We start from the raw sequence: 17,518 nt of genomic DNA, 5'->3' as shown, positions 1-17,518 counted from the left end.
GGCAGAGCTTTTCATGGGCAGCCAGCACCACTAGACAAAAGACATCGCTTTATAGAGCAAAGAACACCACCTCCCAGCTCCTCTGTCACCCGTGCCTGACTGTTCAGCTCTCAAGTTCATTTATCCAGAAAAATGATAGAGAACAAAGCCGGCTCATGCTCTGTGTCAGAAATCTCAATCTCCTAAGGCTCTCTGAGGTTAAGAAAAGGTAATTAGGTGTAAAGACTGCAGAGAAGAAAGTTCGAATGAACGGACTTTGGTGGTGATGTGATTGACAGGCCAGAGGGCACCCTGTCAGAGTATCACCCACCGGGTTCATCCCCAGGCTAGGCAAGACCTTTTTCTTTAGGACCCCCCACATCCTGGATAGGAATCAGGATGGCAATAGAAAACTATAGAGCCCAGCTTTGATACAGGCATCCCCCTCAGGTCTCCTGGACTCGTACATTAGGTCCCAGGGCTAAGATGTCTTTTCGAAGAAGAGCCCACTAAGTGCTCCCATCTCCCTCCTCCCAATCTCTGGATCCTAGAGTCGATTTGGGACACACCTTGAGTCACGTGCCCAGCGGCTTGGTCCTCCAGGTTCGGGGTGTCTCCGACGCCTGCTTCTTCAGCTGGTCCGAGGCAGTAAAGGGAGAGGACAGAAGGGAGACCTGTTACTTTTTGTTGCAACCCATGCTCTGTCCCTGTGTTCCTCACATCAAAGGTGTGCAGATGTGCATCCTGCAGGTCCAGCTGCAGTGCTTTGGTCCTCTGCCATGGCCATGGCTACAGACAGTGATGATGACACCAGCACCCACACGCCTTCCAGGTGACTGCGACCCCAGGAAAGAGCTTTCCCACAGGGATGCCAGGACTTAGGGGGGTCACAGATGAGTCACAGTGGCACTGCCTGCCCTGGCCAGCACTTTGGGAAAACTGGGGTTCAGGGAGAGATTGTACTTGGTGTGTGCCCAGGAGCCACCACATGTCTGGCCTCTCTGAACCTCTAATTCCTTATTGGGAACCTTAAGGATGACGTGGGCTTGTCTTGTAGGAGGATGCTGAAGGTCTAAAGAGGTACCCCAAGCTGCTATGCTTCTTCCCTTTAAACTTTGCCACACATCATACCTAATACAAGCACTGCGTGGCTGGAGTGAGGCCAACGGGGCCAGTGGGCAGATTTTGGGGGTCTTTGGGCTCTTCCAGACCCAAGCACTGATCTCAAGAGCAAGGGGAAATCAGAACCCAGCAATGGGGTGACACACACACTAGTCTGGGGGCAGAGCTGGGGTGGGGATAAAGCTAGCCGGCCCCTGCTGATCTCAAGGCCTCGAGGCACACCAGAGGCTGCTGCCTTCCAGAAGCATCCACACAGTGCCAGCTGGGCCATCACCCTTGTCTTCAAACTAAAGTGGTCAAGCACACTTGCCACAGGGATTACAGAGCCTGAGTCCACCGTATGTCACAGGTAGCCAGATGGCTGTCTGAGGGAGGGTGGGGCCGCAGGGAGGCGGCTGAGAATTTAGAAGCTCTCCACCCAGGTTATCAGCTCAGACACATCTAGGTCTTTTGTGCTGCCTTTTTTTTTTTTTTTCTTTTTTTTTTGGGGGGGGGTGACTGTTTCTTGTCAGATAACACCGCACTAGCCACACACTGTAGACGGCCAGGAAGGCAAAGTCCAAGTGTGGATTTGGTCTGAGCAAGGTTAAGGAAATGGAAGACAGACTGAGCGAGAGTAAATCCAGCTAAGCAGTCATGGAGTCCTTAGCAGACATAAAGGGATCCTGGCTCTACCACTGCCCCCAGCACTGTGAAACTAAGAAAGCATCCATCTCACCAAGGGGGTGCAGAACTGTGATATCCTGCCCCTGGTGTAAGGCAAAGATGGTGGGTGATGGTAACCTGTCTGAGCTCAGCTGGGGGGGGGGGAATCAAAAATCTCAAGGGGCAGGGCAGAAGGCACTGCGGGAGTTGGTACCTCTTTGAATGTTCCCAGGGGAGCACTTTCAGGGAGACACAGGTTCCCTGCTCTCTAGGGAGACAGCCACCCTCCCTCCAGGTAGAGTCACACAGCGCCCCTGAGCAGCTCTACTGAGCACCAAGAAGCAGCAGACACGTGCTAACAGAAAGTACAAGGTGAGGCCCTAACTCCATCACCAGCTGGAACCTTATCAACTCTAAATCCACCAGAGGTTAGTGGCCTGGGGCTGAAGTGGCACCCTAGGGTCTTGCAATGCAGGTCAAACTGGCTTTGCACCCACTCTGTAACTCAGCAGGTCTTGAACTCCTGATCCTTCCAGCTTAGCCTACCAAATGCTAGGATAATAGTCGTGTGTCGGCATGTGTAGCTTGGCCCCATGGTCTTAAAAGCCCCACCCAGAGAGATTCTTGGCTTCTTTTCCCTCTGGCTTGGGATCTGGTGATGGGAAGTCTGGGCCCTGCCTGGGAACACAACAGGCTAGGGGCAGGGCTGGCCCTTCTATGGTGGCTGAGTAAAGGTGGACTGTAGCAGTCTTCCAGCAGGCCGTGCAGCCAAGGTTGCTGACATCTTCACTATGGAATTGTGGGCATGGGTCAGAGATGGCATTGGGGCATCTTAGATCATGCCTTATGGGTCACTAGTGAAAGTAAGTCATCTCCCACAGGTGATGCCATAGCTAGGTCCCTAAGAGGAGGGATGAGGCATCCTTCAGAATCCAATGTAGAGGAAGCCATCTTTATGAAAGTAGGAGATAGGAGCTGAAAGGGGAGAACCTGGAAGGTTTTAAGAAAGGTCTCTGCAGTAGCTAATCTTCACTGTTGACTCAACTAGATCTAGAATCACCTTGGGGCTGTTGCTGTCCACACGTGGCCATGACTAAAGATTCATATAGACAGGATTAACTGAAGGAAAGACTTATCTTGAATGTGGGTGGCACCATTCCATGGCTCAGGGCTGGGGCAGTAAGGAATAAACATAGAGAAAGGGAGGAGAAACCACATCCAATGCTACACTCCTTTCTGCTCTCTATCCACCAAGAAGAGCTTTCTTCACCCCAGGCAGCTACCACAACGCTCTGTCCATGGTCACAGAACCAAACAGCTATGAACCCTCTGAGCCCAGGAGCCAAAACAAAGCTTTCCTCACTGAGTCATCTCTGTCAGGTGTCTGGACACTCAGGAGATACTCCATGAGAGAAAGGGTATCCTTTAAGCCCCTGCAGAGAGTGCCAAGCAGCCCCTGCCCCTCCTATCCACCCGTCTCACACTAGCTCAGAGCAGCACAGCTGGTTTAGAACAAGGTTGTGGGCTTGACTGTCACATCAGACCAGCCCTTCGGATGAGCATTTATGAGCTGTGAGGTCTTCTTCCTTCTCATCACACTCAATTTATAGCATGGTAGGGAAGGCCCTCCACCAAGTAAGTGAGCTACATCCAGCCCTTCGCCGCCTGTTTTGAGACCACAAGAACTATAAGGCATTTCTGATTACCCAGTGGAGGTAGGAAAGTCTAGAGTTTTTATTCCAGCTGGGGGACAAACCTCTTCAATGACAAAACTTTGAGGGGCTGGAGAGATGGCTCAGCAGCTAAGAGTACTGACTGCTCTTCCAGAGGTCCTGAGTTCAGTTCCCAACCACATGCTGGCTCACAAACATCTGTAATGGGATCTGATGTGTGTCTGAAGACAGCTACCATGTACTTGTTTACATAAAATAAGAAAATCTTAAAAAAAAAAAAAAAAAAAAACTTTGAAAGAATAGCCAGAGACAGAGAGAATCATGGGACCCCATGACCTCACCCTGTAAGGCGTCCTGTGGCTTTCAAGCATTCTTCATGTTCAAGGCTGAGGCCTGGCCGGGCGTTAAGAACATCTAACCCCATCTGTCTCAGAAGCCATTACTCCAGTCAATCACTTTGCAAAGCGGAAACACAGTGTGAAAGCCAGGGTGACCCTGCAATGGGTTTTCTCAGTGGATCTGCCAGAGGCTTGCTATAGGCTCCTAGTCTGTTCCCTCTTCATTGTCAGTCTTGCTGGCGTTGGAACCATCTAGAAGACACACCTCTGGGCTTTCACAGAAACATTTAACTGAGGCGGGAAGACCTACCCTGAACATGGGTGTCACCATCCCATGGGCTGGGGTCCTGGGGAAAAAGGAGAAAGCCAGCTGAGCACCAGCGTCCGATGCTGTCTGTTTCCTGACTGCAGATGCAGTGTGACCGCCACTTTCCTGTCACATGGAGTCCGTCCCCTCAAACCATGAGCCCTAACAGACCCTTCCTTCCTTAAGTTGCTTTCGTCAGACATTTGGTCACTGTAAGGAAAAGGGGTGACTGGCACAGTTGCAGAGAGGCCCTCCTCAGGAAGGGGTGCTCCCATCTCCGCAGCCGTGGTGATCAGGCATCCCTCAGTAGGTAACTGGGCAACTCAGGTCCATCCTGCTAACGGCTGGAGTTCTTTGTGAGCCGGTGGAGGGGGCACAAAAGGAAAGTACCAGGGGCTCTGGGCTGTGTTGATTCTTGCCTAAGGTCCCAGCATAGGATGACTTATGAAAGTCTGAGCACCAGAGCCCAGGGCTCTTTCTGCTGCTTCGATGCCTAATTCCTCATCCACAGGGGTGGAGCACACAGGGTTGGAAGGCAGCAGCACATCCTAAAGATGGACGTGAGGTCACACTTCCGAACGCCTGCACCATCCCATTAGACCTTCAGAAGGATCCAGTTATGTGGTCACTGTAGCACGCTTGGTGCACCTGGGGGTAAACTGTCCCCTAAAGGTGACCTGCTTGCTACTTACTGTAGCGGGGCCTGGAGAAACTGTGAGGAAGGCAGAAAACCTTCCCTAGAGGCACTGACTGAGATGAAGGCCAGCAGGAATCAGAGGACTGTATTGCCTTGTGGGAGGCAGTTAGACTCCAAGGCAGCCACTGCCAAGTAGCCAGGATGCCCGGGAGCCAGAGCAACTTACTCATCTGCTGCACCTGGCTAAGAGGATGACCCGTCCCCGAGGCAGGTCAGCTGGCTGGCAGCCCTGGGGCTCACCCTCACCTGTGGTTCCTTCTGGGATCTCCGTGTGGGACTGGGCAGCCGCCTGCTTGTCGGGAGCTCTCTCTTCCACTAGGGGCGCAGTCAAGTCTGGAAACCACCAATAGTCACCCTTCTGCTTATGCGGGGGCAGTGCAGGGAGGGGCCTGCCAGCCACATGCAAGAAAAGCCAGCTCAAAGCAGGGCCACAGTGTTCCCGCTCATCTCCCCAGGAAGCACACTGACAGTACCCCCTGCCTGGAAAGCCTAGGGGGGGCCATGTAAGTACTATCAGGGACGGAGACTGACTCCTTGGATGTTGAAATCCTGTGTGATCTTCGCGGCAATGCAGGGGGCGAGGCTGGGACTCAGGCAGTGTGAAGAGAGACTGAGCCTCAGCTCCCCCCCCACCCCCCCCCCGCAGGGCTTGGAGTAAGCCCTCTGTCGGCTATCTTTGTTTGCACATTCATAGAACAAGAGCGCCATCTCTAGGTGACCTTTAAAACTTCTATCGGTTCTAACCCGCCCCCAACCTCCTCACATCCAATGAAAAGGCACAGAGTTCCTTGTGTGGCAACAACCAGACCAGATCCAGTTTCCTTGATCAGAGAGAGATAGAGATCACAGGCCGGGAACTGGAGGATTCTTTTCAAGGCCAGCACTTTAGCTCCTCGGGAACCTACGGCCTCTCCTCTAGGTATGCGAGGCACACCCAAGGAGTGGCCGGCTTCAAGGGATTCCCAGAATTCCACACAACTTGTCCACAAAAGCTGTTTTCATTATGATCCTGTCCAGTGCAGATAAAACAGCCCTGACTTCCTTTCTCTGAGGGTGAGTGAGGTATGTGGGGACCCACGCACGTACGGGTCCAGACTGCCTGAGTGGGTTGTTTCTTCCTGGACAACGGTGACACAGTACTGAAAGCCACCTTTGGGAAGCCCGCAGCCAGGTTTGGTTCCAAGGCATTCTCAGGGCGGCAGACAGCTTGCAGAACTGTTCTAACAGGACGAGCAGGAAGTGCTTTGCGTCACTGTGTTTTTCAGAAGGGCAAAGGAAATGTAGCCAGGAGGTTCTCACCAGGCTAAGGGCCATGCCACCTGCATCCTCTGAGGATGAGCCAGCATGCCAGACAATTGGCAGGGGCTTGACAGCCGTGTTCTTGATTTATCCAAAGGCAGATGCTGGGGGAGATGGTTTAACTAAATCCTCATTCTGTAACAGAATTGCCAAGCCATGATCGGGGTGCAGAGAGGGCTCAAGAGTGGAAGCTCCAACCCCCTTGGAAGGCTAGAGAGACGGAAGGAGAGAGATGTTATGGGCCATTAGTTAAAAGCCATTCTCCCTGTCCTGCCTTGATTGGTTGGTTGAAAAGCAAGGTGCCCAGCACCCCCAGTTTTGCAGCCCACGGTGGCCAAAGACCCTGTTCTAGCCAGTGGATGAAAGTGGCAACTTCCAGGAGGAACTTATAGAAATTCATTCTTTTTTTTTTTTTTTTTTTTTTGTTTTTGTTTTGTTTTGTTTTGAAACAGGGTTTCTCTGTAGCCTCTGGTGTTCTGGAATCCACTCTGTAGACCAGGCTAGCCTCAAAATCAGTGATCTGCCTGCCTCTGCCTCCCAAGAGCTGGGATTAAAGGCGTGCACCACCACTGCCTGTCACTTGTTCATAAATTCATTCATTATTATGAGACATGTGCACAGTATGTCTCTGTAGTCACATGCCATCGTAATGTGCGGGAAGTTAAAGGACAACTTTGTGGAGTTGGTTCTCTCCTTCCTCCTTTACGGTGGTTCTGGGAATTGAACTCTGGTCCCTGGGCTTGCACAGTAAATGCCTTTATCCTCTGAGCCATCTCACCAACCATGTTCTTGTTCCAAGGCAGATAACGGAGTTTGGGAGTGCAGCAGCCATTCTTCACAATGAAGCAACCGTCCAACCACTGAAGATGGCAAAGGACAAATACAGAAGCACTTACATGACATTACAGGACTGTGCCCATGTCCGGATAGCTTATACTGCAAGGCAAAGAGCCTCTTTAGTTGGTAAAACGTTTGAGTTCCAGCAGCCAAAAGTGGTAGTCTTAACTAACCCACATGGGAAGCAAGAGATCCGACCAGTGAGCATTTCAGGAAAAAGACAAGGAGCTTCACAAGCCAGACACCACGTATCTGGAGTGAACAGATTACACGAGCTGAAACACACTCCATGCCCAAAGTCCAGAGCCCAAGAAATGAAGATGCCACACCCAAACCCATTCCTAACAAATGACCCGCCTCCCTCCTCAGTCAAACGAACATTCTGGGCTTTGAATCCCTGAAAGAAAAGGCGTGGGCTTATGATGGGATCACAGAGGGTAGCAGATACAGGACAAGAACCCTACTGAGCCGTGTGTGTGCCCCGCCGTGCCACACAGACTAGCTTCTCCAAGCATGGAACACCCAGGACCACACACGATAATGATGTTCAAGGTGCATACCACCGAGCCAGTCGCAGAAGCAGGTCCTAGCTCCCACTGCCCAGCAAAGCACTGCGCAAGCACATCTCAGCCAGCAGGACAGGAAGCTGCGAGTACAGCCGGGAGGGCGGCACGCAGTGCGCAGCCGCAGTGCAGCCATGGCGTTGGGAGGGGAAGCTCAAAGCAAGGTAAGCATAAGCTGAAGGGAGTGGTGGGAGTAGGGAGGCCCCACCTTCAGCAGTTGGAGTGCTCTTAGCATCGGAGGTCTCCGACCCTGGTTCCTCCGATCCATCATCGGCCGGGGGCTGTGGGGGAGACTCTGGAACATATACAGTGAGCCCTCAGACCTCAAAAGGAACCTGAGAGCCCTGTCCTATTGAGCTGCAATCTCTTTAGTGTGGTTATTGTAGCCTTATGATCAAACCATGAAGGAACCAGCACCTCCAACGCAACCATGTTCCACTTTTTGGGGTCCCTGGATGAAAATGTGGGTGAGATAGAGGTCCTCTGAGTAGACTTGGCTGTCCAGGAACTCATTTATAGTCCATGCTGGTCCTGAACTCACAGAGATCGGCTTGCCTTTGCCTCCTGAGTGCAGGAATTAAAAGCGTGCACCGCCCGGCATAAAGGGATAGATAGATAGATAGATAGATAGATAGATAGATAGATAGATAGATAGATAGATAGATAGATAGATAGACAGACAGACAGACAGACAGACAGACAGACAGAGATATCCACACATTCTTTAATCACCTAGGTTTAACTGAAGCAGAGGCTCTAATATTGACAGCCTGACAATACGGATCAGGAAAGCCTGCCCCTGAATGAGCAGAAAGCCCTCTCTTGCCTTCCCAGTGGCCTCTCAGCCTTCAGGTCTCAGCTCCTCATCCCTGATCTCAGTTAACCCATTAACTTCACTCTCATACCTGTATTGGCTGAAGGTTTTTCTTTTGCTAACTCCCCTAGGCCTTCGTTAGCATGGCTGTGTTTAAAGAGATGCAATGCCCTGCTCCTTGCCTAGCAAGTGAGCCTCACCATGGGAGGTGGTAATTCTGGTGGTGTTTACTTCACCTTGTGTGCTGGTTTGTATATACTTGATCCAGGGAGTGGCTATTAGGAGGTGTGGCCTTGTTGGAGGAAGTGTGTCACTTTGGGAGAGGGCTTTGAGAGACCTTGCTCCTAGCTTCTTTCCAGGCAATCTTCTGTTTGCCTTTGGAACAATATGTAGAACTTTCAGCTCCTCCTGCACCATGCCTGCCTGGATGCTGCCATGCTCTCACCAAGATGATAATGGACTGAACCTATAAGGCAACCCCAATTAAATGCTGTCCTTTCTAAGAGTTGCCTTGGTCATGGTGTCTTTTCTCAACAATGGAAATCCTAACTAAGACTTCTTGGTTGAAGAGCTTTTAGGGTAGCTCTGTGCATCAATAAGAATGTACAAGGTTCTTTTTTCTTTATTATTATTTTTTTTTTGTTATGGTACAGATGTTGACTGGTACTCTCCAGAGGCTACAAAAGCCAGCTGCATACTGTATCAGTGGGACAAATGGGCTCTCACCAGGGAGGAAAGTCCAATATCACCCTATTCTCTACAACAGATTAGCACCCCATTCGGTGGTTTGAATGAAAATGGCCTCATCGGCCCATAGGGAGTGGCACAATGAAGAGGTGTGGCCTTGTTGGAGTAGGTGTGGCTTTGTTGGAGGAAGTGTGTCACTGTGGGGTAGGCTCTGAGGTCTCAGAAGCTCAAGCCTGGCCAGTGTGTTACCGTCATTTCTTGCTACTTCCTAATTTAGATGCAGAACTCTCAGCTACCTCTCCAGCACCATGTCTGCCTGTGTGCCACCACACTTCCCATCATGATAACAATGGACTAAGAACCTCCGAACCATCAGTCCCAATTAAATGCTTTCTTTCATAAGAGTTGCTGTGGTCATGGTGTCTCTTCATGAAAACAAAGCCCTAACTAACACACTCCATCAGGTGCAAGCTGAACACCTACTGTCATGGCAAAGAGGTGCCCACCTGGAGCCCATTCAATCTGTTGTCCTTGAAAATAGAATTTCGATAGAATTCAGGACAGACCTGTGCCTACTTAGGAGGCCACATCTTTCTTACTCATGAGACACCTTGAAAATGGAAGCCATACACTCATGATGGTTGGTTTTCTCAACCATGTAAAGAGCAGGAACTGTTCTCAGGTAGATGTGTGTGAGGCTACACACACACACAAGGTAAAACTATTGGCTTGAGGGCCACGACTGTCACAGCAATGCTGTAACATTAGAAATGGCCCTTGGGATGGGTGTGGTGGTGTATGCTTTTAATGCCTGCACCCAGGAGGCACAGGCAGGCAGATCTATGAGTTTAGACTAGCTAGGACTACCTAGTGAGCTACAGTATAGTTAGGGCCATGTAGAGAGACTGTCTTTCAAACAAACAGGCACCTCTCCATCTTGGTGATGATTGGACAAAGCAGGGAACATATTTAGGTCACAAGGATGCTGAAGGCAAACCTGGGGTTTGTACCAAGAAGGTCTAGACTAGATGAGATAGTGTGAGGTCCTCAGGGAGCTACAGAAAGTCATGTAAAGTCTGACCCAGGGCCGGGAATCACTGAGCATGGATGGTACTTGCTAGGAAGCCCTGTGGTTGGGTCATTCAGTGGAGACCCTTGGACAACAGTGAAATTCTGGGCTTCTAGGGTGCCGGAGGGGCAGCTGGTTCTATGTACAAAGCAGAACACAAAGAAGAAAGGCAAATGGAATCCAAGTACACTGAGGGATGAGAGACTTCCCACATCCTTCAGCGCGCAGGCCAAGAAGGGCCCTTTCCATATTTTTTTGTTTTCTCACAGTGTCTCTTGTATCCTGTGTTGGCCCCAGACTCACTATGGACCCCCATCCCCGTCATTTTATCCTTGGAGGGGGAGAAGAGGGAGAAGAAGCCTCCTTGGAAGGTCTGGAAAGCGTTACAAGGCGGCACCTTTTGATTCACGAGTGTGTGTGACCACCTCTCCCACTCCACAGGCTTTCTGGCTGCATCTACTCACAGCCCAGTGTTTAGCATCCACTTAGACACGAGTATTCAGAGTGTTGTCCCTCATCATTATTCTGTCGCTCACTTATCTGAGCTGTCATGATACCTTCTGCCAAGTCAAAGCTGTCACTCCACCCCTACAAACGGCTCATCCTAAACCCTCGGTCGAAGACTGAATTTGATGAGAATCGCTTGGGTGTCTTTGGCTTCTAGGACAGCATGCTTGTTTCATAGCATCTTCCAATGTGTGTTCTCTCTCTCTCTCTCTCTCTCTCTCTCTCTCTCTCTCTCTCTCTCTCTCTCTCTCTCTCTCTCTCTCTCGTGTGTGTCCCTGAGCACCCCCACAGCTCCTGCACACACTCACACAGTGAAATGGACAAGCAGCGAGTTTGAAGGAAGAGAGTTTGAGGCCAAGCTAACACAGGTGGAAGACTACATTATAGACCCTGCAGAGGCTGATGCAGTTTCAATGAATTAAACTAAATCTGGTAAGTGCTCTAAAACATTTACATCCATTATTTTTATTTATGCATATGTATGGAAATCTGTGAATGCAATGTAGGTTGTAGGGTGTCAGTTTCCCAACACTGGGCTGATTGATGGGGGTGGGGGGTGGGGGGCAGGGATTCTGGGAACCAAATTCAGATCCCCTTGAAGAGCAGCAAGTACTCTTAGCCACTGAGCCATCCCTCTAGCCCTAAGCAGTCTGAGACAGGATCTCTCTATGTAGTCCTGACGGAACTTGAACTCACTTTACAAACCAGGTTGGCTTTGAACTTTGAACCTGCAGTGGTCCTCCTGCTTCTGCCTCTTGAATACTGGAATTACCAGACAGTGGCAACATGCCATACCCAACCTAATGCAGTTCATTAATGAGGATATGCTCAGAATCCCGGAGTACCATACTCTTGCCTACAGAGTCCAGATGGCCAGGTTTGTGTAGCTAAGGACTTAAAGAGGCTCCTGTGAACTGAGAATGACAACCTCTCTCCCACTTTGTCACCCTGTCTGGGGAGGTGAATATCCAACACCCTCACATTTTTACTTTTCTTAGCCCATTCGAATTAATGAGACATCCCTCTCCTCATGCTCTAGTACGATGAGGTAAGAACAGCTCCGTTAAAATCTAGGATTTGAACCCCTCTTGCCAGCCCCTGCTGAGGCAAACACAGACTGTGTTCCACTGCGACTGGCCAGTTGTGTATGCCCACCCACTGACCTTTTAAGCCATGGTCCATGTCTCCTTCTTGGTCTTGGAGCAGAGTGTAATCTCCAGCCTGGTCTTCCATTGTGTCAAACTCCTGGCGGGGTTCAGCCATACTGCTTCAAAGCCTGGGGTAAAAAGGCAACGGAGCAGGTTACGGGTAGGTGGGAGGCTGAGCCTAGCGACCTGACTTAGGGTAGTGAAGTTGGGGACAAGGAGAGAGCCACATCTCCCCACAAGTCACAGCAAACTGACAACCTCCCATCCAGCACACTGATGCCCAGTCTCATTGAGTGTTCAACGTCCCCACTAAAGCAGGCGACGTTTCTGTCTCCTGTCACCTGCCGTCTCTTTAGCTCATATCTGAAACCACAAGAAGATGAGGCAGTGACTCACAGTTGTTCCTTACTCTTCCCATGTCACTGAGAAGCTCTGTTGACTCGTAAGTAGTTCAGTGGTTATGGAGGGAAGGTGGTTGCAGGGCCCTGTGCATGCTGAGCTTGCATCTTTACGGGGTAGCGCCCTGCCTTGCATCTATATGGGAAGACCCGCCAGCATCCTCCAGCCCTTGCATGTCCACCCAGTCAGTGACAAATGGAGTAATTTGCAGGGCATAGCAGCATCTGGAGAAAGATGAAGCGGCTGGTTTGGGCTCTGCTCATGGGCAGAGACAACACCGAATCGGTGCCCTAAGGTGAAATTGGCTGCCATGTGCATGGTTAATGGGGGCGTAAGAGTACCTGCTGGCATGGGGGTGACAACCATGTCCAGGGGGAGAGTTCAAAGGCTAGAACTTGATGTGGGTAAAGGAGACAGGAAGGAAGACGTAGGTGTGGGAAGTGTGGCTTAGAAACTGGTAGAGTAACTCTCAAAGTTGAAGTGCAGTTAGGCAGGGGATTAGAATCCACAAGTATTCTAAAGGCAGGGGCTCAGATGGCTGGGCAGAGAGGGGTAAGGTAAAGAGACACCATGGGGACAGGACAATGGGGCCATTGCTGAAGATCACTGCTTGAGAGAAGACGCTCCTTCCCCAAGGCTGCATTTCCTAACCAACGATTCAGTTCACACCGCTTTGATTGGGTTTCCACTGCTGTGATAAAACACCATGACCAAAATGGAATCAGAGAGGAAAGGGCCATTTCATCTCACAACTCCCAGGTCACACATAGCAGAGGTAAGCTCAAGGCAGGAACTAAAGCAGAGGCTGTGGGGAAACACTGCCTTGAACTGGCTTGCTCTTCGGGGCTTGCTCAGCTTGCTTTCTTATACAAGTCAGGACCACCCGGTCGGCTAGGCCCGCCTAGCCTAGTCGTCAATCAAGAAAAGGCCCCACTGATTTGCCTATAGGTACACTGATGGAGGCCTTTTAGTAATAGACATTCTCGGACAACTTTAGCTTGTGTCAAGTTGTTAAACAAAGCAAGTCACAAACAACTGGAGATTTTTTCATTTAATAAGCTCTGGGCAATTTTTTTCAACCACCTGCTCTGACTTCCATAAAAATTACATTTATTTCATGGGTCTTTGCTTTTATGAAATTTTTTTGTTTGATTTTTTTGGTTTGTTTTTTGTTTTTGTTTTTGTTTTTTGTTTTGTTTTGTTTTGTTTTTACAAAGCTACTTTTAATACTTTGAGCTGTGCCCCACAGAAATAAAAAACACTGGGAGGAGGTAGCCTCCCCTCACCCTCATGAGTGGTCCAGGGGGAGAGAGGCTACCTGAGGGAAGGAAGCACAAAAGGAACCCTCTGCAGACTCAGGGCAAAGGGAACGCCATCAGTGCGGGGACCTGTGCGCACTGCAGGAAGAGACTGGGGCATGGTGGGACTGGCTCCAGGCACACTGCTTGGGTTCCTGCTTCTGCTGCATGAACTTCTAGTCCTCTGCCGGTGGGCAGAAGCCCATCTTCTCCTTGCTTTTCCCGAACCAAGTTGCTCTGCTTCTTCTGGCCTGCAAGCTCTCTCTGGTTACCATGGTGACGATGATAGCAGCGACTCCAACCTGCCTCCTTAGCGTCTTGGTTTGCTTTTTTGAGACAGGGTTTCTCAGTGTAACAGAGCCCTGCTATCCTGGAACTCACTTTGTAGACCAGGGGATTTTTTTTTTTTTTTTTTTTTTTTTTTAAATAGAGGTATTGGGCTGGAGATATGGCTCAGTGGTTTAGACCATTGACTGCTCTTCCAGAGGTCCTGAGTTCAATTCCCAGCAACCACATGGTGGTTCACAACCATCTGTAATGGGATCTGATGCCCTCTTCTGGTGTGTCTGAAGACAGCTACAGTGTACTTACATATAATAAATAAAATCTTTTAAAAAATAGAGGTATTGCTATTATTATTATTATTATTATTTTAATTTATTGGTGTGTGCATGTGTGAGTGGAGGTCAGAGATCTATTTTAGATATCACTCCCCAGGCAACAGCTAAACTCACTTTGTAGACCAGGCTGGCTTCGGACTCACAGAGATCCACCTGCCTCTGCCTCCAGAGTGCTGGGATAAAAGGAATGTGCCAGAGCTACCTGGCCTGTGTTATCTTTTCAGTCAGTGTGTATGAGACTGTGTGTGCACACTTGTGTGTGTGAATGCCACTTATGTGTGCTTAGGTGCCTCAGGATATGGCAGAGATGAGAGGCCGACCTTGGGAGTCTGCCTTCTTCCTCTGCGTGATTTGAGACAGGGTCTCTTGCTTTCTTCTCACTGTGCATAGGTCCTCTCTGCCATTTTTCAGACCTCATCTCCCAATGTGCCGTTGGAGCACTTTGATTACAGACACACGTGCTCTTCGTGTGGTTTCTGGGGATCTGAACTCAGGTTCTGACGCCTGTGCCGCAAGCCCTTTATGCACTAAACCATTTTCTCGGCCCTTCATTCTACTTTTGAGACCCGGGTGAGCCTCAAACTCTCAATCCTCCTCGCCAGACCTGTCTCTTCTCCAGTGTACTTTCTTTTCTTTCAAAAATTACTTCATGTGCATTGGTGTTTTGCCTGCCTGTATGTCTGTGTGAAAGGGTCAGGTTGCCTGGAACTGGAATTAAAGACGGTTATGAGAAGCCATGTGGGTAGTGGGAGTTGAACCTGAATCCTCTGGAAGAGCAGCCAATGTTCTTAACTGCTGAGCCAGCTCTTGAGCCCTTTCTCTGGTATATTTCTTATACTCTCAAAAAAAAAAAAAAAAAAAAAAAAACAACAACAACAACAAAAAAAACTTAAAACTCTGTAAATAACTGAGTTATTAGCAAGAATCCCTGCACTGTGGCCCCTCACTGTTCTTCCATTCAAGTACCCACCAGACCCTGTGTAGATTCCAAGATCAGCTGAGCTCAGCCACATTCAGGGTGGTATGTTCATGGACATCCTGTTTTCTCAATGTGGAGTTTCAATTGCTTTCCATGTTACATTGTCTTCAGCTATTTCTAGAAGTTTCCATACCTGCCAACTGGGGAGCTGGAGAGCCAAGAATCACTCAAGCATCTGGGCAATGCTCTGCAGCCTACCGGTTGGGGATGGTGGTCCAGGGTTTGTCTGATGCTCAGTTGTCTCATTAAACCCACGCACACACCACTGTCTAGGCCATGACCTGGCTCCTAATGATCCCTCTGCCCCTGCACACATCCCACCCACTTGTCAGGGCTAGAGGTCCAGACGCCCCCGCCCCCAGAAGAAGGATGAATTGCAGGGTCTGTGCGGAAATTAAATCATCCTTAAAACCACAGGCTACTATTTGCCATGTAAAATAAATACATCTCAAGGGTCACTATTTTCCTTGTGGGGGATGGGAAAACTGTCTAAGTAGGGAAGGTTCCCAGTCCTGAGAGGGCAGGTGCCCTTAAGATCCAGTCCCTTTGTTATATATATATACCTTCCATGGATGGGCTTGGTCAGCTGGGGTTTCAGGACCTAGGAGCCAAGCCAAGAAGGAGCTTCATGGTAGAACACTAACTAGCACATACAAGGTCCTGCTCCATTTGCAGTGTAGGGAAGGCAGATGGAAGAGAGGAGAAAGGAAGGGAGGATAATGAGAAAAGAATGTTCTGGAACATCCTTGGGGTCCATTGGTCCAAAGCTCAGAAAGGACAGATCCCTGGAGAGCGAGAGGGAATGAACGACTCTTTCCTCGGCCTTATGACACACTGATGACCCAGGAGTGGAAGAGGCCCACGGGACACCTGCCTGGGCTGGTGCCTCAGAGCCTGGCACCAGGAAGTATTTACCAGACACCTGGCAAGGAGGCGAGTCATTGACAGCACGCTCCTCGTAGGCCCCTTGGGAGCCTTTGCGGGCTATCACTTTAGATAAATACCTCCACTGACATTATTACCATTGTCACTTTAACAGATGCATCTCCCAGACCTTTGGAGGCCCAGGAATGTGCAGATGAAGCCCCAGGTTCTTCTGTCCCTGAAGAACAGTGGCTTCCCAGCCTTAAAGACACCGGTCCTTTTGTCTTCTGTACAGCCCGTTTGGCATCTTGGGTGGCCCTCTGAAGTGTCAGGAGGTGGACAAGCAACTGTCCTTTTGCCTACCTCTCTGAAATCCTCCTGGGGCCCTGTTCGCTCTCTTAAATTTGTCTGCTTTTTCCCTTGGCTTTCTATGACAGAGCCTCTGAACTCACTACAAACCCTTAAAGTGGGCAGGACAAGAATCCAGGATAGGCAAGCAGCCACAGGGACTTGACAGGCTTGTGAGGCTTTTCAGTCCACTGAGGATATGGCTGATGCCCTCTGGTTTCCAACCCTGCTACCCTGAGAGCAAGGGTCCCAGTGGCCTGGGGTCTGGGGACTGATTCCCCATCTGGGACCTCAATTTGCAGATGTCTACAAACCCAATTAGCAGTTGCCTTCAGGCTTCAGAAGGAAGCCCTGGTCTTTCCTAGCTCCCAGATCTTCCAACCTTCTTCCCAAGGGAGATGGGAACTTCCCTGGACTGCAGATTGCTCTAGTCTGGTGGCGTTTCTTGCTTGAGATGGGGCTACATTAGGCTTCCTTCATTGCCTGGGTCCCGCTCCTGGCAACATGGTTGTTTCTGGAAAACTCCTTGGGTAAGAGAGCGGCCTCAACGCCCTTAGGTAGTTGAGTAATTAAATACAATGACTTCTAAACTCCAGCCTCTGCATTTTGCAGGATCGCCAGGAGAAATAATTAGTACCTTCTTATACCCGAGGAAACAGGCTCGGAAGTGTTGAGTAACTGGTGTAGCTAGAGTCTGAACTCAGATCTTTTGTCACTAAAACCCATTTCTAAGCTACTGTGCCACATCGCTCACTGCATTTCCCACAAAAGGGCAGTAAGAGGGAAATTCGGGGAAAGCCAGAGTGAGGCTGGTCTGGGTTCTTTGATTCGGCGGTGCAGACGCCTGTGAGACCCGGATCCAGCAGCTTCCTGGAGCAGGTGGTGGACTGGGCAGCTCCGGGTGGGGTGTTTCTGCTGCGCTCAGGCCTCGCTAGGGAGCGCCAGACGCCAGACTGGAGGTGGGGGTGGGGGAAGGAGACACCGGCGCTGTGACTCAGCGGATCTGCACAGCCAGGTTCTACTCCTAAGGAAGGATCGTCCTTACCAGCCTTGGCTTAAAAACCCAAACTGGCCTCAGGTAAGAGGGATGACTGCATTGCTGAATGTATTGAAACATCACATTTACAGCATGTTAATTAAGTCCATAAAGTGTTTTTGTTTTAACAGAAACATCAACAACATCAGATCCTAACTGGGAGTAGTTACGCATACCTTTAAGCATACCTTTAACCCCAGCACTTGAGAGGCACAAGCAGGCGGAACTCTGGGAGTTCGAGGCCAGCTGAGGCTGGCTACCCACCTACCTACCTACATATATACATAAA

At 50.0% G+C, this 17,518-nt stretch overlaps 1 protein-coding gene across 18 annotated transcripts in view; it reads right to left on the bottom strand.

Annotated features, from left to right (window-relative positions):
• Positions 1-17,518, bottom strand: part of MAPT (microtubule associated protein tau) — an 87,753-nt gene that overhangs the window by 30,525 nt on the left and 39,710 nt on the right. For 6 of the 18 annotated variants that reach the window (XM_080924267.1, XM_080924277.1, XM_080924280.1 and 3 more), the window contains exons 2-5: positions 11,701-11,813; positions 7,669-7,755; positions 5,008-5,094; positions 549-614 (exon numbers count right to left, since the gene is read on the bottom strand). In XM_080924267.1, coding sequence (XP_080780393.1) covers positions 549-614; positions 5,008-5,094; positions 7,669-7,755; positions 11,701-11,800 — 340 coding nt within the window. In that variant the 5' untranslated portion in view covers positions 11,801-11,813. The remainder of the gene's footprint in view (positions 1-548; positions 615-5,007; positions 5,095-7,668; positions 7,756-11,700; positions 11,814-17,518) is intronic. The other 12 variants (XM_080924278.1, XM_080924275.1, XM_080924274.1 and 9 more) reach the window with 2 other exon arrangements.

Source organism: Micromys minutus (genome assembly GCF_963924665.1).
Source record: "Micromys minutus genome assembly, chromosome: 10".
NCBI lineage: Eukaryota > Metazoa > Chordata > Mammalia > Rodentia > Muridae > Micromys > Micromys minutus.
The sequence above is the reverse complement of the archived record's forward strand: the minus strand, read 5'-3'. Positions and strand labels throughout refer to the sequence as shown.